This window comes from Lissotriton helveticus, chromosome 3_1 (assembly GCF_964261635.1).
Source record: "Lissotriton helveticus chromosome 3_1, aLisHel1.1, whole genome shotgun sequence".
Taxonomy (NCBI): domain Eukaryota; kingdom Metazoa; phylum Chordata; class Amphibia; order Caudata; family Salamandridae; genus Lissotriton; species Lissotriton helveticus.
Genome location: NC_136061.1, coordinates 1399614583 through 1399638408, shown reverse-complemented (window position 1 = coordinate 1399638408; position 23826 = coordinate 1399614583). Strand labels below are relative to the sequence as shown.

Genomic DNA, 23826 nt, shown 5'->3' with positions numbered 1-23826 from the left:
AATCAGCGATTGGAGAAATCTCAATTTGAAAGAACAACACTGTCTATGTGAATATGCCACAGATTGAGTCATCTCCCATTTCTACAAAACCTGCTGAGCTACCAACAATAGACGGGCCTGCATCTGCCTACTTCGTGCATTATAATAATGTCTCAACGGATTCAAGGGAACCTGAGCTGCCTCCACCGCCTCTCCCTTTCAAGCTTCGAGTTTATGCTCTCCTATCTTTGGCTGAAAAAGACATATTTAGTTGTTCCATGGATACATTTCTGGATTACAATGGGATTACTTTTCCTGGTCTTCTAGATTGGTTTGGTAACTGTCTTGTTCCTAATTCTGAATGGACACAATCTCCCAGAATGCTCTGCAGTACAACTTGTAAACTTGGTTCTGAAACCACATGCATCATAGCACCGTGAACTGAGGAACAGGTTCCTGGAGAACATTACAGTAATTCCAGTTCCGGAAGTAATAGTATGGAACAGGGTATCATATGGTGTATATGGTCCAACTGAACTTTTACAAATTCTATATCTGTTTAAAATTTCTTTAAATGATATCATCACCTCTTGTACTTTCTCTGATGATTGGGACATTGAAACTGTGCATAATTTTCTTGCAGATCTAGAGCAATTGGCAGCATTTTCTAATTATGAATTGTATGATATTACATCTAATTTTGGAGACATATTTTGTTATCAACATTATGGTCACCATTTCTTACACAAAGCTAGTATCCCATGTGCTGTTTATAATTATACTCAATGGGAACACTGCCCAACAATTTTGAAAGGTAGTTCGAAAACATCTGCACAAAAGTTTGCTTATTTTTCTGGTTTTGACACATCCGACCCAGCCTCTTATTATTATAGGCTTGCACCTACACCTGCAAAGAAAAATATGCTTACAAACACCAAGCTGAGATACCCTGCTTCCTTTATACCCAACTGTCTGTAAAGGGTTTAGTCTTTTGGAAAGAGCCCATAGACATAGAATCTATCTGGCGACGAAAGATTACGTTCAGGGAATGTAGGGCTTATTTAGAGCATGGCTCATACCACATTGAATCATTTTCCTAAATAAAACAGTGCAACATATTCCTGTCTAGGAGTAGCAAAATGAAGTATTTGAACACACCTCGTAGTCCCGCATTCTCACGCTTTGATAATTGACAGCATCTAACACACTTTAGTGAGGATCCACTAGATACCATGATACATAATGGTTCTTTTAATTCATCAGATCCCAATTGGAAGGGATGGTTGGGTAGGCCTGTGGACACAAACGGGTGTCAGTTAGATTCCAGGGTAACACCGAAGGGTTTAATATCAATAGACCTGATCAACGATATGTACAATTAGAACATTCTGGGGTGGTGACCTCATAGAGTGTTAGGAAGTCGTGTCTTAATTGGCTAAAAACCTCAACACTTTCCCAGGAGAAGCAACACTTGTCCTTTCTTTCTGATGACATGGACCTCAGGGATTTTCTATTAGATCCCTGGAAGCCTTTTTAAAAGCGATTCTTGTACAGAATATACAATGAACTGTGGAAAATTTCTCAACAGGAAGCTCCTGAGAGATCGACAGGGTTAATTTAGAAAAGGTTTTGAATGTGATTGACAATGGTATGACCATATTATCATCCAGAATGTATTCACTGGGCAACATAGTGTCTTCTGCAACTGACATTATACAGCAAGATATGTAAAATTTACAGCATGGACAGTCACAATTACAGTCCTTTGTACTGAGCTGGATGTTGCAAACACTACGTTCTGGCCACGTGCTGTGGCATCACATCAATAGTACAAGTCTGTTTTCTGCATATGATCTAACAGAAAGGCAGGTAGTAATGGAACAAAGAGATGTGAAATATACCATGCTGAACATGAAACAATTAGACCAATTACCTTTTACCGTGGCTGAGACACAATCCACAGACTGGATAATCCATGGTACATTACCCTACCCTACTGGTCAAGACTTTCCAAAACCAATTTTTTCCAATACCAACAGGTAGGCAGATACCAAGCACTAGGAGAAGGTTTTGTGCATGAGTACTGGGAGTTACCATTCAGGCTTAGATGCAGGAATGGGGACGTGGAAGTTGCCCTTAGTGGTTACCACTGTGAGGATGCTTTAAGTGGGTCCTTAATATACAAGACATTTCTCTTCATGGAGCATGCAATGCTTCAGTTGCAAACTTGTCTTGTTATCTGGAGGGTTCCCCGGGTGCCTTGATTCATCCGGTGTTCAAGCTGCTGTCGAATGGGAGCTCTTTGATGCTGAATGATCAAGGTTGCTGTGGAATGGAACTGGGCATTGCTTATCTGGTGACCGTTAATTCCATTGTCACTTGTTGCACTCAAGTACTGTTTCCACCTGCCCGCACAGTTAAAGAGGCAATACTATGGCCTTCGATTAATGTTTCCAATATACGCTTTGCTTCTCTGATCAAGCTGAATGCCATGCTTTTTCAAAAGGATGTGGCCTTAACTTTCACCAGAGAGACGTTTGATCTCTAGGTTGCAAGTTCCTCGTCTGAGATAAAGACACTACTTCACACTAACATGTTAGGGAGCTGGTTCACCATATCGCACGGTTTAGATGATTTTTGAAGTTATACCATCTTTCATGCACTCTGTTTTGGGGAGCATTTTTGGATGGCTCCCGCTTGTCCTGCCTCTTGTGGTGGGAATCCTAGTTTACATTTTTCTGCTCCGCAATGGACATCCCAGTTCAACCCGAAATGGATACAGCACTGCTTGTGCTGCAGTGCCGTGAGTGCATGGTACACTGCTTTGGCACACCTCGGCATCAAGAACTAAATGAGCGCTGGTTTTTGTCCTTCAGGCCTGTTTGGTTTCACTGCATACAACCTGTATTCCACTGCCTCCTTTGCAGCTACAAATGTGTATTATCTTTACCTAAGATCACATTCATTGCACCACTGGACATTGAGGTACTGACGGACCCATTAAAGTCCCATGGGTATTGTTGACCCCAGCGTATTCCATTGCTGATAAATGCATTCTTAGAGCATTTCCTAGGATGCTTTGGCTCCTAGCTAAAGGGACACTGGCTCAACGATAAGCTTTCAGGATGCAGTCCCTCTCTCAGCTGCTGCTGTGGGAACCGGATGGAATCACCTTTGCTCTATAAACCTGCTTTGAGGTGCGCCTCTGGGACCATCGTCTGCGGTGTGGGCAACACCAATGTTGCATCTATCACTTGGGACACATAAACAATTGGCTTTTTCGTTGAGGGAACCATTTGGCCTATGTTTTAAACAAAATGAATCAACACAGCTGTTTGCTTTTTCTAGGCACCATGGCTTTCTGATTGCTTGGTATTTCAAATAGCTTAATGACTTTATGGCTTATATATGAATATTTTAGAGGGAAGCATGTTATTAGATGATTTTAAGAGTAGATATAAACCCTTTTAAATTTTTGTTTCATTATAGCCTGTAGGCTTTTTAGATAGCTTGTATAGATTGACCCTTTGTATGAGGAGTGGGTGTTATGTTCCCGGGTTAGGTTCATGTAGGGAAGCTGCTCATTTCGTACATTGTCTATTTTTCACAATAACATTTGTGCCGTAAACCTTTGCACATATTTGCATGCACGGTAATATTGGATTAGCTTCTCTGAAACTACTTTGTTTATACATCTAGCTACACACATTATCACAATGCCTCAAACATCATGCACAAGGCCTCTTTGCGCACTATGTACCAATGTTGTTCTATTGTCATCCAAGAGGCGACAAAGCTACCTACATATCCATAACATCGCTAATCTACAATGTACATTGTAATGCTACTTTCTATTATAAATAATGAGCATCCTGATAGATTAGCAGAGGAGGCACTTCAGCTGACACCAAGGGTCTGTCCCTGCATGGCGAGACTTCACCATGTAGTGGTCTGACATCTCTGATAGGGGTGTCCAGTTTGTGACCAAGATGGGCTCTTACATTCTCTCCCACCAGGTAATGTGGCTGGATCGTCACTTGAAGGAATTCTTAGCTTCACACGTACACACACTCTAGGTATACTTAGAGTAGGGTTTTTCATAGTAGGAGTACACCTGATTACTACCTTGTTCATATGCCTGCATTTATAAACTGTTTTAGCACCATGTTAGAACTGCATCTACTATTTACGCTTTTGTTGCTTGTAATCACTTTCATCTGCTTCTGTCTGCTGATTATTGCAGCATATGTATTCTATACAAGAATAACGTTGGTTCAATAAATATATTGAAAACGTTCCACTGTGTATTCCGTAATACTTCTCTGAGCAGGAGTGAGCACGAGTGACTGAGCGAAAGGTTCTGATCTGTTTCCACGATCCATGAGGGGTCAGGGTTGTCATGTTCAGTGGTTTCCAGAAACTATTTACTCTCTGGTAAGCTTTGGGGGGCTTATGGTGGCACTGTGAGCTAGCTGGTCTATTGGCCAAGATATCCTGTGGGGTGCCCAGAATCAGTCTAGGCACCTTGCCCAAAGTTTATGTTGTCCAACAAATGCGCAGATCCAACAGATTGGTAGGAAATACACAACAATAGGAATTGTGAAAAATTCAAGTGTCACGCAAAGAACAAGTGTAGCATGTGTGCCACGCCCATTGAGCAGCAGCAGAGTGGTATGGGTATGGTATGTAGCGGTGGTGCATTTTACAGCACTCTATTGCAAATATATAACTAAAACATGGTGTGGAAGTGCACTGACTGCAAATTTTCTATTGAAATCCCCAAAAATTCGCAATGACATCCAGTTTTACTTATAAATCTGTGCAGCACACAAATAATGTCTGGAAACTGGATTTCACACATCAGCAAGTATTGTCTTGATTTAGTGTGCTGCAGTGCCGTGAGATCATGGTGCACTGCTTTGGCACAAGAACTAAATGAGCGCTGGTTCTTGTCCTTCTTGTTTAAATCTTTGTTCTCATCACATTTTGGAATGACACAAAAAGTGCTATTTTTGTGCTTTCCATACTGCTGATATACTTTGAAATATTTGTACAGTTCACTTACAGCTATTTAAAAGTTGTGTGTAAGAATTACATCCTACAGCAGTTCTTTTCACAATGTCTGAAACCCAGCAAGAATATCGGATATGCTCTAACTTTGAATCCGCGAACTAGTTAGAGAAAGAAAAGTAATCACCAGTCTCCATGTTACAAGAGTAAGCAACAATTGTCAGAAATCCAGCTTGAATTTGACCTCTGTCTTTGAACTCACAGCAAATGTGACAAGATAAAAACAAAATGTAAAATAACCTTTACTGCTCATTCACCTTTTGAACTCCAGCATGGTTATTTGGGGTGCTGTAGCACCCTCACACACCTATTTCCAGCGACAATGGCTCCACCTTAAAGAGGAAAGATCTTCGATGCCATAGAGCCAGATATTCTGAAGCAGGCCTACTATTAAGGAGTTTCTGACTGCAGAAACAGCTGAGGCTTCACCATTGGAAATAGGGGAAATCATCTCAACGTGAGTCAGGGAACGAAGGAAGTAAGATGGTGGGAAATCTGTCAATTTACGGTGGATGTCCCATCTAGAAATAAAGCCCTTATTCTTTACTAGAAGATCACCAAAAACTTTTTCTAACCAAAAGGCTTGCTTTGACAATGTTTATTTCTTCTTTCAAAGTATTTTGCATGGGAAATGTGCAATAGTTACCATCTACTACGTTGAATATTGGTCTTTTTAAAAAATGTTAATGATATAATATTTCTTTCTGTAGAAATCAAGAAAAGCATCAAGAAAAGCATCAATAAAAGCAAAACCAAGGAGAGGTGTATCTGCTCCACCAGAGCTTTCTGAGCTTCTTGAAAAGTTTTCCAAATGTGCAATTAAAGCTCAACCTGATGATCTACTCAAGTGGACAAAAACGTAAGTTTAACATTTTTTTAGGAGCTGTTTTGTTAGAGAGACATATCGGGAGATATTAATCTTGGTAATTTTGCAGAACTGTAAACGACCATTTAATTACAGATGACTCAAGGTAGGTTGTTGCAGAGGCACTCATTGGTGACCAAGAAACTTGGCAAACTTTTCTAAATTTTCTAAGTTATCTAATTCGTAGAGCATGGACTGGTATAGGCTCCATGAATTGGGCGGACCTGTCAGATTGTAAGGTAAGGCTACTGAATTGGGAAAAATGATCCATGTGCAGAATAAAGTTGTTTAACGGCTCTCCTCCTGTCATTAAGGGGTCTTTTGGTATGGTCAATTGTAGTCTAGGGACAGTTGACTTGAACTCATTGTTGTCTGCTCAAGCAATAATTAGGAATGTCTAGGTATAGTCCATCCTGCATAGAAACATGATCACTAAACTGTAGAAATTAAACATTTTGATTAAAGGCTGTTTGGATGGGCTGACTATATTTATTCCTTGTGTGTAAACGACAGAGCATGCTCTTAATACACATCCCGATTTTTATAACTAGAGGCCTCTCGAGGCCTCACTAGACCTTTGCCCAGAGGTGTATCTTTAGTTCCTACACAAAAAACAAATTCTTTGTAATTTCAATTCATCCAGATAGTTCAGTTACCTATTTCAGCCTGGCTACGTGACCCTTCCTGTGAGTAAGGGTCAGGCTGACAGCACACCAGGCACTGTGAGCCTTAACCATATGCTTATATCTGTCATTATCAGAATTACTCCGGCCAGAGAGAAGGTGAAAATAGGGAAGGTGAAGCCCAATACCCTTATGTTTGAGTTGCTACTGATCATGATCCTACTGGTCGGAGGGCTCACTATTGTGAAGGAAATCAGGCACATGGGAACCTTGTAGAAGTCTAAGATATATTTCATGCAAAAATAGCAAGCAAGCATCAAAATATTCCAACTGCCGATTGTAATTTCAATGGGTCAGCACCTAATGTCTGATCAGATGGAACATATAATTCTAAATTCTATCCTTTTTATTCACTATTTTTATACACCCTTTTCTCAATGAAATAAGCAGAGGACAGGATATGTGATCGACTAAAAACTCCAGAGAGGCACTAACAATCAGGTGCCAGGCTCTTCTTGTGCGAGAAGGCCTTGCAGTTCTCGCTTTGTTGTGGCAACTTCAGAACGAGGCTATTGTTATGTGAACAGTCTGGCTAAATGCACAATACAGGATAACAAGATGGCAGTACATTTAAAACGTGCAATTTTGCAATAAAGCTGAGGCTCTGGTAGTGCTTTAAGCAGGTATAAAAACAAATTTAAAAAATGGTATTATAAATAGCCTTGTCTACATAACATGGTGTTCTCACGTTGTAGCGGTACATTTTCCTAAGCCACACTGAGCTTAATGAAATTTCCTGCTGTTGAGGACTGATCCTAAGCTGCCTTCCATTGGCTGCAAAGTTAGGGCATTTTAACTAAGCATTGCAGAATTTTTCCTGGGACTCTCCACCACCATTTTAACAGCTTCTTCTACTCTAGAACGATTGCATATTCCAACATACCGTCTACCTTAGGGTGCTCAACTTCTCTATTTGGAGCTGGGGTCACTGGCACTTGGACTGGAGCCCCGTCAGAGCCTGCCCTTGCCTTCTCCTTAGGCCTGTTCTTCCTTAGTCTCTCCTCCTCCTCTGGAGGGACCGCTGTTTCACCAGGAAACTGACAAGTTGTCTGTGCCCTCATGAGCACAGTTGATGTCAACCAATGCTTGTATGCTTCAGGCCACTTTAGCCAACTGGGGCTCTATCAGTTCATTAGCAAGATGGCAGCAACATCTCACTTCTCTTGTAGACCCACATCAACTATCCAGTCTTGCCATTCACTTCCATTTCACCCCATTGCTAAGCAATAAGATGTGTCCTTTCCAGTCACCAAGGGACCATAACCGTCCAAGTTAGCCGTTGATCTTGCTTGCTAGTTGGCATCCCCTTCCCATTACAGACTGATGGATTATGCTGTCCTGTAACACGGAGATCTTGTAGCCTCCGACACAATTGCCATCGAGTTTAAGTGGATGTGCTTCAGGGCCTCTCTTATGCCGCTATGTTCAGCTCATTGGATCGTCTCTGGTATGTTCCTGTTAGTGAACATAGTGGCTGTCAAGGGAGATGCCAGCAAGAGGTCTTCAAGTCTGCAGCCCTTCTTATATTAGTTGCACCTAAAGCACTTGTCTGTCTGTGGGATAGAAGACGTGTCTTTTTCTCTGCTCCCTTTGTGGGGAGGAAGTCCCATACCCTTAGGATTCCTTCCCAGCTGTAAGAGTGCTGAGAAAGGCTGTGAGTCTTTGAGTCACTTTTCTGTATGCTGGTAGGAACTCTTGTCGCTCTTTGACTTATAGCTAAGCTGCTGCTGTCCCTTCATGAACCTGTTCACTAACCACCCGTTTACCAAGAAAAGCTAGCAGCTTGCGATCTGTTTCTGTTAAATCTGACAAATACTGTCTGAGGGCTGCAGTACAAGCCTCCTCAAATTTCGCAGTAACCACAAGATTCTTGTAAGCTTTAAAATCTTTCACCCCCATCTCTTTCAATTATTAATTTTAATCCCTCTTAATATCATGTATCAAGATCTCATAAGAGACCTGATCGCTTTTCTTCATATCCTTAAAATTCAGTTTAGGGGGGCGTGGCCGAGACAGCGATGTGACCTGACGTGTCCTGAGTGAGCTCCGTCGCCCCGCTGCATTGATCGGCTTGTTACAGCGTAGTTCTTGGGGGGCATCTGCTCCTGGGGACCCCCCTGCTATCCTGACCCTGCTGGTGCTCTCTTAAGCGGCGATCCACGGCTGTGAGCACGCCCGCGGCCCCTGTTCCAGGCTCCGGGGCTCCCGGGCTCAACTGCTGGCCGCCATCTTCTGGCAGGATCCTCTGCCGCGCCGCCTGAACTGCCCGCCGAGAGGGGGACCACTGCTGCGGGCTGAGAGAGGCTCTTCGTCGCTCCTCTACCTCCGGCGGCTGCACTCCATCGGCGGACTGCGACTGCAGGCGCGCCCGAGGCCCCTGCCCTGAGCTCCGGGGCTTCTGTGCTCGGCTGTTGGCCGCCATCTTGGTGCCGGGCCCTCGGCCGCGCTGCCTGACCTGCCTGCCTGACCTGCCTGCCAGCCACGAGAGGGACCGCTGCAGCGGGCTGGGCGAGGCGCCACATCGCTGCTACCCCTCCGGCGGCTGCACCACATCGGCGGAGCCCGGTTGACGTCGGCGGGGCCGTGCCGGAACTGCTGAGGTTGGGCGATCATCAGCGGCCTGGGTGCTGCCCCTACGCGAGTCCCCGGCTTTGGAGGCGACGACGGGCCCCCGACCGGAGGGGTTGCTGAGGACCCCCTGCCCGCGAGCCTGGGCCACGACTCCTCCGCCCACCGCTGGACGCCCTGGTGTGCCGAGGTGAGACGGCCCCCCTCCCCTGCCGCCTCTCTGCGGGGGCCCGGCGCCTGCGGGGCCTGCCTACTGACCGGCCCGCCATTTTGCCCTTCTGGTGGGGGGCAGCTTACCGCGCTTTGGCGGCCGCCGCTTGAGCGCTCCCTGCAGCCTGGGGCACGCGGGCGGAGACCCGGGGAGTGGCCCTGAAGCTGCGTGTGGGTCAGCCCGGTACCCTGGGGGCCTGAACTTTGTTGGACGCATCCCCTGGCCGCCCTGCCGCCTCTCTGCGGGGGCCCGACGCCTGCGGGGCCTGCCTACTGACCGGCCCGCCATTTTGCCCTTCTGGTGGGGGGCAGCTTTCCGCGCTTTGGCGGCCGCCGCTTGAGCGCTCCCTGCAGCCTGGGGCGTGCGGGCGGAGGCCTGGGGAGTGACCCTGAAGCTGCGTGTGGGTCAGTCCAGTACCCTGGGGGCCTGAACTTTGTTGGACGCATCCCCTGGCCGACCTGCCACCCCAGTCCAGGAGATCCTACTGAGCGCCGGCGAGGACACTAGGGGCTCCCGCCTTCTGCCCCCCCTGGCCCTGGGCTCTTCGCTGCTGGACGACTCGGGGGGACTCGCCTGGCCGCGGCCCCCTGGACATCGCGCGGGGGGTGGATCCTAGCCCCGGCGGGACCACGAGACTGTGCCGGGCCTCCGCCTGTGGGATCTCTTCCAGACCTGCCGTGGAGCACCCGCGACCGTCACCTCCTTGACGCTTCCCCGGCCTACGCGCCACCTTGTCTCCCGGGCTCAGCCTCATCACGGCCCGGATCTCTGCTGGACAACAATTGCCTACACGCACCTCGTGCCCTGTCGGAAAACGCACCGCCGACCCCAGCCCTGGGATCTTGTGCTACTGACCGTGGAACCTGGGCTTGATCACCGAGGCGCCAGCACACCCCCCCCTGCACTATCCCGCGCCGCTGACCAGGAGTTGTACACAGCGGCAGAGGCGGGCCCCCGCTGCCCTTCGACGCCCTGAGTAGACCATGACCCGCGGTAAGGGGAACAGACCGGACCCCCCATCCACGACGACCAGGAGGGCGTCGGTGGCCACCATGTGGGGCAAGGCGGGCTCGCCATCCTCCTCAGGGGGCCCCCCGCCGACATCCGAGGGGAAACCCCCAACGCAGGCTGACTCCCCCCCGGTGACGCAGGCCTTCATGTCCTCCTTCATGGCCGATCTGAAAACCGAGATTGGATCCCTCAGGACGGAGGTCCATACGTGCGTCACAGAGCTACGCAGAGAAGTCACCGATCTTGGCGACCGGGTCGACGGCCTGGAACGAACAGTGGATTCCCGCACCGAGGACCTGGAGCAGATCTGGCAGAGAGTGGCGACCCTTGAAGAGCAGCACATCCAGCTCCAGATTAAGCAGGAGGACTTGGAGAACAGAGGACGCCGCAACAACCTCCGCATTCGGGGCGTGCCACTCGGAGAAGAAGGGACTAATACCATGGCCTACGTGGCCCTACTCCTGCAAGAGGTGTGGGGCGAAGAGGACGCCCCCCCGCCGCGCCTTGACCGCGCGCACCGAGTCTTTGGAGCGGGAGGGAAAGCGGGCCTCCTTCCCGACATCGTCACTAGACTGCATTATTTTACTGAAAAAGAGGCCATCCTGAAGGCGGCTAGAGACAACCCTGACTTGCAGTACGAGGGTCACAAGATCCAGATCTACCAGGACCTGGCCCCCACCACACTCCACAGGCGGAGGGTCTTCCGTCCGATCACAGAGAAGCTCCGGTCCCTGAACATTTCGTACCAGTGGGGCCACCCCTTCGCGCTCATCTTCAAATGGGAGGGCAAGCGCAGGGCCCTCCGGTCCTACCGAGAGGCGGCACAACTATTAGGCATGCCGGAATCCCCGGACCACAGCCCGGCTCGTCCTCCCCGCTCGGGGAAGACACCTCCACGCCCGGAATGGTCCACGGTGCGCAGAAGTCGACGACCTCCCCCGGTGGATGCACTCACTGTCTCGCAGGCCAAGCAGGACATCATCGCCCACATCCGCTCCCTTGAGGGCGACCGCGAGGGGCAGCCCTCCCAGCTCCTCGCTTCTGGCTCGGAGGGTGGAGATCGCCCCTCAACGCCGGATGGCTGCTGATCGCTGCTGTTGTGCCCCGTGCTATCCTGGGCGTTTGCTTGCCGACTGGGCGCTTGGTCTCACCCTCCTCCATCATGGTGGCCTGACCCCATTGCCCTAGACATGGACACCACCTTTTGCTTTTTCCAGGCCGAGCACCGCATCGCCGAGCTCCAGCGCCCTGTGGGTGCCTGACCGGGCCGAATGGACCCCACGACCCGGCGCAATCCCCCGAACTACCTTGAAGCAGCGGGGTAGGCGGGCTCTGGGACGTCTTGTTTGAACACTACCTTCCCAGATCTCCGCTCCCTCCCTTTGTCCCGTAGGAAGTGACATTCCTGAGTTCATCCTAACCCTCGGGTGGAGGATGTCCGATGCCTGGGACACTGTACACTGGGCCCGTTGGCCTGATTTGGTTCTCTTCCCCCTCTGCACCTTTTCTTCTTTCTTCCTCTCCTCTCTTCCTACTTCCCCCTTACACATCCCCCTCTTCCTGTTCCTTCCCCGCGCTTGCGGAGGGGTGGCAGGGTGGGTCCTGCGGGAGTTGCCGCGCTTGCGACGGGTTGCCGCTTCTGCTGTCCCGCTCGAGGGGAGGTCTACTAGGCCGGGATCTGTGCGACTCCAAACCCCCTTGGCACTATGACAGCTAACATCCCTGCGCCCTTGAAGGTCCTTTCCCTTAACGTCAAGGGGCTCAACTCTCCCAACAAGCGAAGTCAGGTATGGCGCTACCTCCTGCACCACTCCCCCGACATTGTTCTCCTCCAGGAGACACACCTCCTCAGGGGAGACGTCAAACGCATGACACACCCTAGGTACCCCACACAGTTCTGGGCATCCTCTGACACCAAGACAGCGGGGGTGGCGATCCTCTGTAGGGCTGGCATTAGGCGGGGACCCGTGAAACCCTTTAAAAGCACTGATGGGCGCTTCCTCCGAACCACGGTACAGATAGGCTGTACACAGTTCACTCTGGGGTGTGTGTACGCGCCCAACCAGTCGCAGGACAAGTACCTCCAGACATTATTGCGGGAACACTTCCCACTGGGCGCCGCTAATACGATACTGGGCGGGGATTTCAATCTTGTTTGGGACCCCGAGCTGGACCGCGCGGGCGCCCCCTTTAACGGCGCGGGAGCGATGTCTTCTACCCTCAAGACGCAGCTTCTGGACCTGGGCCTTGTGGACATATGGCGCTACCATAATCCGGGGTCCCGAGATTACTCCTTTTACTCGCATTCCCACCGGACGTACTCCCGTATCGACTACCTGTTTACCTCTCTTGAACTGACCCGAGACTCCTTAGCAGCTGCTATATCCGACATCTCCCTGTCGGACCACGCCCACGTGGAGCTGTTGCTGCAGGACCCCCAGGCTCGGGCCGCTCGCGAACGAAGGTGGGTGCTCCCGCCGGGAGTCCTTCGAGACCCGGACGACGTTGCCAGCATCCGTGACGCCATAGACTCGTATTTCGCCGTTAACGACACCCCCGACATGCCCTTCCACACAGTGTGGGACGCCTTCAAGGCCACCATTCGGGGCCACATCACTTCCTTGGCGGCGGCACGGAGGAAAGAGGTGTTCAAGTTGGAAACAGACCTGGCCAGCGAGATCAAGCTGGCGGAGGCCCAGGATCGAGACGCCCCCACTCGGGCGACTAAGAGAGCCCTTGCCAACCTTAGGGGACAACTTCGTGCACTGCGCACTAACAAGGCGGAATTCTCCTTGCTGGCGCTCAAGCAACGGTACTATGAGGGTGGGGACAAAGTGGGTCGCCTGCTGGCAGGCAGACTGCGGGCGCGAGCCGCTAGGGCCCACATCGCTAATGTCAGGCGGCAGGATGGCACTTGTGTCACCTCTGAGAGGGCCAAACAGGACGCGTTCCTTGAGTATTACTCCTCGCTCTACGCCGAGGCACCCACTTCTGCGGAGGCGCGGGAGGCCGTGCTCGCGGACTTCGAGGGTTCCCCACTGTCCCCGGCGTGTGCAGCCACGATGGAGGACCCCCTGCGGGAAGAGGAAGTGACTGAGGCCATAGGGGACCTCCCCGTGGGGAAAACCCCGGGGCCGGATGGCCTGCCGTTGGCCTTCTATCGCCTGTTCCTGACTCAGCTCCGCCCACATCTATTGCGCCTTTATGGATCCTTCTCTGATGCTACCGGCCCGTCCCCCGATATGGGCATGGCGGAAATAGCCTTGATCCCCAAACCTGGGAAGGACCCCGACTTGTGTGCTTCTTATCGCCCCATCGCCCTCCTTAACACTGATCTTAAGATTTATACTAAGATCCTGGCCAAGCGGCTGGATCCACATATGCCGGGCCTGGTGAACCCGGACCAGGTGGGTTTTATACGAGACCGCCAGGGGGCCGATAATGTTCGCAGGTTGGCACACTTGGTAGGAAAGGTCCACCATTGGAAAATCCCGGCCTGCCTCCTCTCGCTAGACGCGGAAAAGGCCTTCGACCGGGTCGACTGGACCTTCCTGAGGGCGGTCCTTGAGAAGCTGGGCCTTGGTCCTACCATGATCTCCAGGTGCATGGCCCCTTACATTGGACCGCAAGCTAGAATCCGGGTCAACGGCCAACTGTCACCACCGCTCTCGATCCACAGGGGTACGAGGCAGGGATGCCCGCTCTCGCCGCTCCTGTTCGCCCTGGCGGTCGAGCCGCTGGCGGAGTTGATTAGGCGTACCCCTGACATCCATGGCATCCCCCACGGGGGGCGTGCTAACAAAGTAGCGCTGTTTGCGGACGACCTGATCCTCACTCTCACGAACCCTCGAGTCTCGCTCCCAGCGGTACACGACGCCCTCGCGCTGTTCGAGCGGGCGTCTGGCCTTAAAATTAACCACACCAAATCTTGGGCACTTAACCTCACCATCCCCGAGGAAGAGGTCTGCCTGCTGAGGGAGGACACGCCTTACCGTTGGGCGGATGACCACATCAAATATCTGGGTCTGGACCTCACACCTCGCCTCGACTCGTGGTCCTCAAAGAACTGGGCTGCTTGCCGGAAGGATGTCCTGGCGGACCTGCGGAAATGGAAACCCTTGATGGTCTCCTGGTTAGGGCGGCTAAACGCGGTCAAAATGTCGATCCTCCCCCGCATTCTATATGTCTTCCAGTGCCTCCCCACCCCGATACCGACTCACTGCATTAAGACCCTCCAACGCGACCTCACGTCTTTCATATGGGGAGGCAAACGACCCCGGTTCTCACAAAAAGTCCTCATGGAGCCGAGGGACAGAGGCGGCCTAGCCTGCCCGAATCTCCTCCACTACTACTGGGCGGCGCATCTCCGGTTCGTGATAGAATGGGGTGCACGCGAAAGCGACAAGCACTGGTTCCACATGGACCGAATGGTTACGGGGCGCACCATATGGGACCTGCCCTGGTTGCCGCGGGTGGCGCGCTCCAGAAGTGCGTACATGGCGGTCCCCACGAGGACGGTTCTCGAAGTATGGGACAGAGTGGCAGTGTCCAAAGGGCTGACCACGTTCCCCTCTCCGCATACCCCCATTGCCGGCAATCCGCACTTTCCCCCTGCTGCTCAGGCCCGGGCGTTCGAGAGCTGGACTCTGGGAGACTGCAGAGTTGCAGGGGATCTTTTTCTTTGCGGGTCGCCTAAATCGTGGCTGGACTGCAAAGAGGAGTTTAACCTCCCCTCGACTGCTAGCCTGCAGTACGCGCAGCTGCGCCACTGGACTTCGGGAGATGGCATGCATCAGGCCGCCTCCAGGGCGCACACTCCATTTGAAAAGTTGGCACGCTCCCTCGGGGGACTGAAACGACTCATCTCCCAAATCTACAACATCTTGCAGCATCCCACCACTCCGCCTGCGCATCCCTACCAAAGGCAGTGGCAGACGGCAACTGGCACTGTGATCACGCCATCTCAGTGGTCTAGGCTCTGGAATGACATCCCCAAATCCTACCGCAGCATCCCGCAGAGGGAAAATGCATACAAGATGTTAACACAATGGTACTACACCCCCCTGCGTCTGAGCAAAATGTTCCCTGCCTCCTCACCACTGTGCTGGAGGTGCGGCACTGCGACTGGCGATTTCATACGCATCTGGTGGTCGTGTCCTGCCCTGGCTGTCTTTTGGAAGGAGGTCCTCAGTCACATTAAAGAGGTGTTGGGTTTTCCCCTCCCTGAGGAGGTTTGCACACTATTGCTGGGTATACGACCCCCCACACTTAAAGCACTCACGCGCAGCGACTGGATCCTCACCCTCCACATGCTAGGCGCTGCCAAACAACTCATTGCACTATATTGGAAGCGGACTGAAGCACCGCCGATAGCCTCCTGGTTTGTGCGCCTCTGGCAGGTCCTGACCATGGAGCTGCTCACGGCACGGATACAATCAAGGGGGGTGCGATTCAAGGCAGTGTGGGAACCCCTCGTGCGCCACCTGTGCTCCATAAGATATGCCCGCTGCATGCCTCCCAGGCTTCGCGCTTTGCAATTGTTCGAGGATGCCCTCCTCCCCGCCGACCCAGGTAGACTAGGCTCATAGTCACTTCCCCGTCTTCTGCCTCTTGTGGGCGACCGCAGATACACCTCCCTGACCCCTCTCCACCTCTCCCCTGCTCTTCCTCTTCCGACTTTCTCTTTCTCCTTGTCTTGCCACTCTGGCTTTCGTCCCCCCTTTTTGGGGCAGTTTGGCCCCTGTTGGGCCTTTGTTAATGTGACACCGTTGCTCTCCTTTCCATACGCGCCTCCCCCGTACTAAGGCACACTGCCAGCACATGGCCACCTCTTGCTTTCTACTCCCTTAGGCCACGCGGCCGGCCCCTTGGGGGTTGTGGGCAAGGCGCTGTGTTTAAGAATTCCACCCCACGTGGCTACCTACTCCTATTATTGGTTACTGTCTGCGCGGCCGGCCCCGACGAGGGGTTGTAGGCTTACCGCTGTGTTCACAATAAAAACAGATTTGAACAAAAAATTCAGTTTAGAACTCGTGCCAACCCAAACCTCCCAAATATGCTGCTCACGGGCATGCCGTCTCTTGATGTATTCTCTCTTCCCAGTGGGGAGTTCACTCAGTAGGTTTATGGCTGTAGCAGCAAGTGTCAAATTCTGGGCCTTTCCTGTGAGCTTAAGTGTATCCAGCCAGACTAGGACACCATAGCCCACGCTAGACATGGGTATTATATCCCTCGAGGAAATTTGAGTAGGTTCAAAAGTGAGGTGTTGATTCTGTGGGGCTACCATAGATGCTTCTATCCCAAAGCCTTCATTTTCAGTTTGCCTCTAACTCCTCCTCCAACATCCTATCCTTTTCCTTCTCTGCCCTATCCTCCTACTCCTTATCTCCTTCTCCCTGTTCCCTTTCTTTCTCTTTCAAAACCACTCCTTTGCTTTGTTCCTCCACCCGTCTTCTTCATTGTGGTGAGCTAACCTCCCCTCTCCAGCTCAAACTCTGCAACTTTATCATCTGCTGCCTTTTTTTCAGGTCTAGCTCTGTCTGAGTCATACAGCCTCTGTTAAGTCAATCTCACCCGTCCAGGGGCAGAGGGCATCAGGACCCTGAAGATAGGGGATAGGCAAGTCTGAGGAGACTCTGCACTTTGTACAGTCTTCTACTGTAAGGAATTCTTTGGGGTGTCCACTCTTGTCACTACCCCGGTGTCACGGGTTCCCTGTTAATTAATCTGTGACTCCAGCATGTAAGAGACTTGCTGATGTTTTTACGCCATGAGGCTATATTCCAATAGCATTACACATCTTCCTAAATGCCTGCTGTGCAGTCTGCTCTAACTGCTATTAGCCATTTAATGTATAGCCTTATATATAATAAAATAAATTATTTTATGGTATCAGTGTCTCCTTAAACTGGACTTTAAATATCTCCACTCCTTGTCCACAAAAGTAAGATCTTGGTTCCTGGGGTACCGGGACAGCGAGCCAAGTGTTTTCCTGCTTGACTCCCTCAACGTAGCAAGGCAGAGCAGTCCAAGGCTTATTCCAAGAGGCGATGCAGGTTTAGACACTCAGATTTAATTTAACACAGCAATACCAGCCAAAGTTTTCCGATTCACACATTACCTTTTGCAATATGCACAAATATGTTTTGCTGTCGCAAAAACTGTGAGTTTGTGAATAGCAAACTTTGTGTCCCATTATCCTTCTGCTCTTTTACAAACGATTTTGCATCAGGGTTTTGTAACTTTTTTGATGCAGATATGATTCAAATCAATTTGAGTTGCTTTATAAAAAAATAAAAATAACACATAATGCTGCCTTGTGTTACTTTGCGTCAGGTAGGCATTCGTGGGTGGTGCATGGGCATTCCTATGCATCCACCCATGGATTTTGAAACATACCCATATCTACAAAGTCTTGTAGACATGGGTGTACGCCAAAATGGTGTACGTACCTGAGACTGGCGTAATTAGAAATGTATTTCTCCTCGTTATTTCCTTTTGTATGAATGCTGCATTGTGCAGCACACAGACAAAGAGGAAATATCCTCAAAGGATAGCTTTTTTGCAGGGAGGTACCCCTTCCTGCAGAGAAACTATCCTGATTGTTAACACAGGCACCCCGCACTATAGTGCAGGAGTACTTTTGTTGCCTCTAGGCAGCACAAAGTGCATGGAGAGAGCAGCACTGCCCAGCATGGTCAGCGACTAGCTGCCGCCTCCCCCCCAATCCGGCACCCAATACCCAGGAACGTGGACACGAGACGTCTTTACTTTTTGGAAGGCGGGCGCTAGTCGCCCGGCCGTATTTATTAAAGTATGAAATTAAAAAAGGTTTTAATTGCATAATCAACAATTTATACAAAAATTCAGCAGGACATTTAGGTACATACTCTTAGCAACAAGTTTGAGAGCCTGACTTTAACAAAACTCTAATACAAGTTATTCCTAACTTATACTAAACATCCTCATCTAGAATTTTTGTACATTTCTGGCCATATGGCAGGGTCACTACCGGTGTCAGGTCCTACAAGCTGCGCCTCCCCTCTGGATGTGCGCATGCGCAGTGTTACCCCGGGAATTGCCCGGTCTACGCCCTGAACTCCATTTACCCACTAAAGGAGGGCCCTTACTCTGCGCCGGTGGCGTCATGAGTCCACGCGCGCGGGGTGGCTACCAGCCTAAGGAAAGCGTGAACTACTCCTACCCGCGCTCCTTTGCTTTGCAGCATCTATTACCTTGCCCCTGGAGTTGTGGGAGTGGCCCGCAGGCTCCTCCCCCTGGGCGGGAACCTCCATAGGATGATGCCCGCCCCCTCAGACCTCAAAATATGTGCTCACCGATAATGACCTTACCGCATGCCCCATACCTAATAAATACGACGACCTATGGGAAAAAATTCTAAAGGACAGCTACACTGGCTAATAAAACAGTATCAACGTATAGCTACCAAGGGAAAAAAGGCCTAAAGACATATAGCAATAAATACAGTACACTTCACTCAGTATCAACGTAGAGCTACAAAGGGAAAAAAGGCCTAAAGACACATAGCATTAAATACAGTTCACTTCAAACAGTATCAACGTATAGCTACAAAGGGAAAAAAGGCCTAAAGACACATAGCATTAAATACAGTTCACTTCAAACAGTATCAACGTATAGCTACAAAGGGAAAAAAGGCCTAAAGACACATAGCATTAAATACAGTTCACTTCACACATGGCTTGCTAAAAGGGGGAAAAATTCCTAGCCAAAAGCATCAACAAAATACACCAACCGTTCATCTCTATTACCCTGTGAGACCCGTGGACCGTACATCCAGAACTTACCCTTCCACCAGAGATAAGAACTGCTACCAAACTTTTTGTTCCAAGGGATGGTGGGTGGGAAAACAAAGAAGCCCCGAGCGCGGGGCACACCGTTTCGGCGAGGGAGCGTCCAGGGACAAGGGGGTCTCCTGGGCGCTCCCTATCTCTTTATTCCTGAGGGGCCAGGTGGCCCCTCCTCTAGCCCGCCCCCCCTGACCCGGACCTGTTTCCCAGGATCCGGGTCAAGGGGGCCGCCAGCCAATCGGCGGTGGGCCGCGCCCCCCAGGGCACGCCCCCACCGCCGAGTGGCAACCAAGGAGACAGTGGGGGCGACGGTCGCCGCGCCGCCATGCGTGCGGGGGGGCCGAGGGCCCCCCCTTTTCACATGGTCAGCGACTAGCTGCCGCCTCCCCCCCAATCCGGCACCCAATACCCAGGAACGTGGACACGAGACGTCTTTACTTTTTGGAAGGCGGGCGCTAGTCGCCCGGCCGTATTTATTAAAGTATGAAATTAAAAAAGGTTTTAATTGCATAATCAACAATTTATACAAAAATTCAGCAGGACATTTAGGTACATACTCTTAGCAACAAGTTTGAGAGCCTGACTTTAACAAAACTCTAATACAAGTTATTCCTAACTTATACTAAACATCCTCATCTAGAATTTTTGTACATTTCTGGCCATATGGCAGGGTCACTACCGGTGTCAGGTCCTACAAGCTGCGCCTCCCCTCTGGATGTGCGCATGCGCAGTGTTACCCCGGGAATTGCCCGGTCTACGCCCTGAACTCCATTTACCCACTAAAGGAGGGCCCTTACTCTGCGCCGGTGGCGTCATGAGTCCACGCGCGCGGGGTGGCTACCAGCCTAAGGAAAGCGTGAACTACTCCTACCCGCGCTCCTTTGCTTTGCAGCATCTATTACCTTGCCCCTGGAGTTGTGGGAGTGGCCCGCAGGCTCCTCCCCCTGGGCGGGAACCTCCATAGGATGATGCCCGCCCCCTCAGACCTCAAAATATGTGCTCACCGATAATGACCTTACCGCCACAGGCCAGCATTGTTAACCGACGATCTGGCCTCCCCCTGCCTAGACCTACCCTAGAAAGTTCTCACTCTAGTAAACCTTCCACCCAGGCCCAGACCCCAGGCCACTTCCTTCCTCCGTCAAATGGACTCCCCTTACCAGGTAGGACAAATACATCCATGTTGGATCATCTGGAACCGGGGCTTGAAATAACTTGTCCCGCTGTGTGTTGATCCTCTTTATCGAGTGATTCAACGCCCCGACCGGGTCCTTGCCACCCTGGGATCAGTTGAGACCCACCCACTGTGCCACCCGGGCTTGTCCTGAAGACCCACCCACAGTGGAGATGAACCCATCAATGAGTAATCGCCTCCCCAGTTTGGCCCATTCAGTCCCCCCTAGGTGAGGTATCACCACTGACAGGGGGTCGGGCTGCTGAGCTACAAATCCCTGAAAGCAGTTCCTGAACTGACCATGGCACAGACCCTCAAACCCACTCTTCCCTGTCCTGCGTCCGGCACGTTGTTTGTGCTGGCACATTTTTAGCTCCTCAACTTCTAACGAGGAGTTCCTCCCCTGCGTGGCAGGTTTGAGAAACTGCAAGAACCAGAAAAAGACCAAGAAAAACCTGGGCAACCATTTTTAGCTCCTCAACTTCTGGTGAGGAGTTCCTCCCCTGCGTGGCAGGTTTGAGAAACTGCAAGAACCAGCAAAAAAGACCAAGAAAACCTGGGTAACCATTCCCACTTCCACCTTAGGGAAGGGGTAACACTAACACCTGCCAGCAATACTTGGGCCCTTGGTGTCTTCTTTCTCGACGTATGCTTTCCTTTTGCCGTCCACCCACTGGTGATGTTGCGGTGTGGAGTACTCCTCAGATATCCGCCATGGACCCAGCCGTGACTGACGTAAGCATCCCCTGGGCTGTCCACCTGTTGCAGCTGCTGTGATATGGAGCACTCCAGGTATCAACCATGGACCCGGTCATACATAAATTGGAAAGATAGACACACACCATTAGTCTTTCCGGCAATAACTGCTGTACACGTGTCAGACTTACATTACCATCAGTCGCTAAACTTAGCTAATCTTAATGCCTCAGTTTGTCTGCTTCCTACCCACGTCTTTATGCATAGGATCTATGTGTTAAAACAAGACGGCTTACTTTAGCAGTGCAGTATCACAGTTGTTGGCTAAAGATTTAGCACAGCCCAAACTCCGCTAGGCCCTAAGCTGGCCCCAAGGACCTTTTAAGTACGCCACTTTGGCTTCTGGGAAATATCATCCCAGCCACCCGGACATGATCACATGCATCCCCAGTACTATGTGATGCCGCAACTAGGCTCTTGGGCACCTTTTAGGTGTGACATCAGGGTGTGTATCTTTATCGGGACCCCCATTATTCGTTCTAGAGGCTCTAGGCCCTGTCTCCATGCCATTCGTGGTTCCCCCACCATATTATTAATATATGGCTTTGGTGTACCCCTAGAGCTCAACGTATATGGTGGTAAATTACTGTGTGCTATAGAGGTCTTTACACCGAATCATTTGCCTCCAATCTCATCCTAGGCTCAACGTATATTGGCCCATTTACCTGTGCGAAAAATAAGTCTTACTGACTGAACCACAGGGGGTGTGTTTAGTACAAATACATATATTTGTTGTTACACACCTGCCCTTTTCCATTTACTCATTCATGACATTAAAGAGTGGTAAAACAAGTAGCTCTATATTCCCTCAAGACTTAGCCTGAAGGCTGCAGGCAATACAGCTAACCCTAGGATAGTTTACTACTGTTGGTTTAAACCTACCATCCATGAAGGGGGCGTTTGGACAGGTGCAATGTTAGGACTGGCGTATATCCCCCCTATATTAGTGAACAGCACCTCATATGGTGATTAGCTCCACAATGAAATAAGTCCATTGTTTGGCTTTCTGCTTCGGCTTGCAAAGGAAAGTGGGACCTGGGAAACTGTCCCTCAGTCTCGCTAAGCCCTACCCTTAGATGACGTTAACCCCCAGGTTGACCCCAATGGAAGGTGGTATACCCTATTCGTGAATGGTTCCATGATTGTTCCAACTATCACCTAGCAGACCACTGATAGTCGTTCTATAATGACAAATTTGACTTATGGCAATGGCTGTTCCTCGCGTAAGAGAACTAAGCAGCAACCATGGCTTCGATAAAGTATAGCAAGTGCTTGTGAGACATGAATAAGCAGCCCAGGCATGTCACCAACCATCCCATTCTCTAGGTGAAATTTAATGTCCCCATGTAGCGTGAGCCCTGATTTAGACAATGAGTTTTCCAGAACTGAACTCATCAACCGAATGCCAACAGAGTATATTTTGGGTAACTCACCACCCCTGGTGGGGGCCCATCCCATCAGGGAGCTGCGTCTGCCTTGTGAATTCTAACCAAGTACAACCCGATCATTTTAAACGCCCAAGATCCCCGTTGCTGGGTCCCTCCCGGCACATGGATGCGATCCAGTTGATGGGCATTGGTGACTTTGTGTACCTCGGGTCACCTTGAATACAGCGGATACCACCAGTGCCAATCCAAGATGGCGTAGGTGCCCCCGTGTTTTGGGCTGACTGGATTCTTAAATGCTTGAAGAGCTGGGGATGTGTTACCTTACCACACTTGTGTTACACTGGTTACTCATGAAAGAAATTTTTAAAGGTACAAGTCTAATTTTGGCTAGAAAGGCAGCAGCATGCCCCCCAATAACCTTCATGTAACAATATACCCCGATAATATACACAAAGTAATATAACAATAAAATTAAAACATTTTTAAGGCACAACATCGCGACATAGTAAGATCTGCCTCCTGCCCAACAGCTATAGCCCAGCGCAGCATTTTTGCAATAATGAAGTACAAACACTGCAAAACCAAATTTATCAGAACACATCGCCTTCCTCTTAAGATGTCACACAATTTGGTAATGACCAACCCTGAAGTATTTATTTAACACCCACCCGAATGTCTCAATTTACTACGAAGGACATAACAATGTTCCGTGATCCGGGACATTCTGTTTTGTCAAGCACAGGGAGATTACGCGCTTTGTCCAGACTCACGGGATGTTGAGCGTCATCACAGAGTCTCGAACCCAGTTCCCCAGAATTGAGAGCAACCACCCTAGCCGTTACAGCCACTTTGTCTGTGGTTGATCTATATCCTGCCCAAACTTCACAAACACCCTAATGGTAGTCCAGGCAGACCCGTCATCTCTGCATGTGGTTTCCTAGCAGAACCCGCACACAATATCTAGACACCCTTTTCAAACCGTTTATTGTACTACTGGGGCAGCTTGTGATGTGGGACTCCCTTCTCTAATGTCACCCAAGACGAGACCACATCTGGGAATAAAGATGTGGTGAACTCAAGGACACTGCCACCCCAGGCCCCTCTAGAATTTCTGTTGAAATGGCATCACAAGTGGTACCGCTATATAAATTATGGCATATGATTTGGTAAGTTGAATGAGCTTTAGAACTGACTTAACAATCAGACTGAGTATTTACCATGATGCATGGTACGGAGAAAGCCAATTCCTTGGACCTAGCCATGTTAGTTATAGAAGGCGAATAAGCGTGTAAC

The 23826-nt window shown here is 50.3% G+C and overlaps 1 protein-coding gene across 2 annotated transcripts in view; it reads left to right on the top strand.

Moving 5' to 3' along the window:
• LOC144824986 (ropporin-1-like) overlaps positions 1-23826 on the top strand; it is a 494190-nt gene that overhangs the window by 190603 nt on the left and 279761 nt on the right. For both annotated transcript variants that reach the window (XM_078683912.1, XM_078683913.1), the window contains exon 5: positions 5760-5908. In XM_078683912.1, the coding sequence (XP_078540038.1) occupies positions 5760-5908 (149 nt within the window). The remainder of the gene's footprint in view (positions 1-5759; positions 5909-23826) is intronic.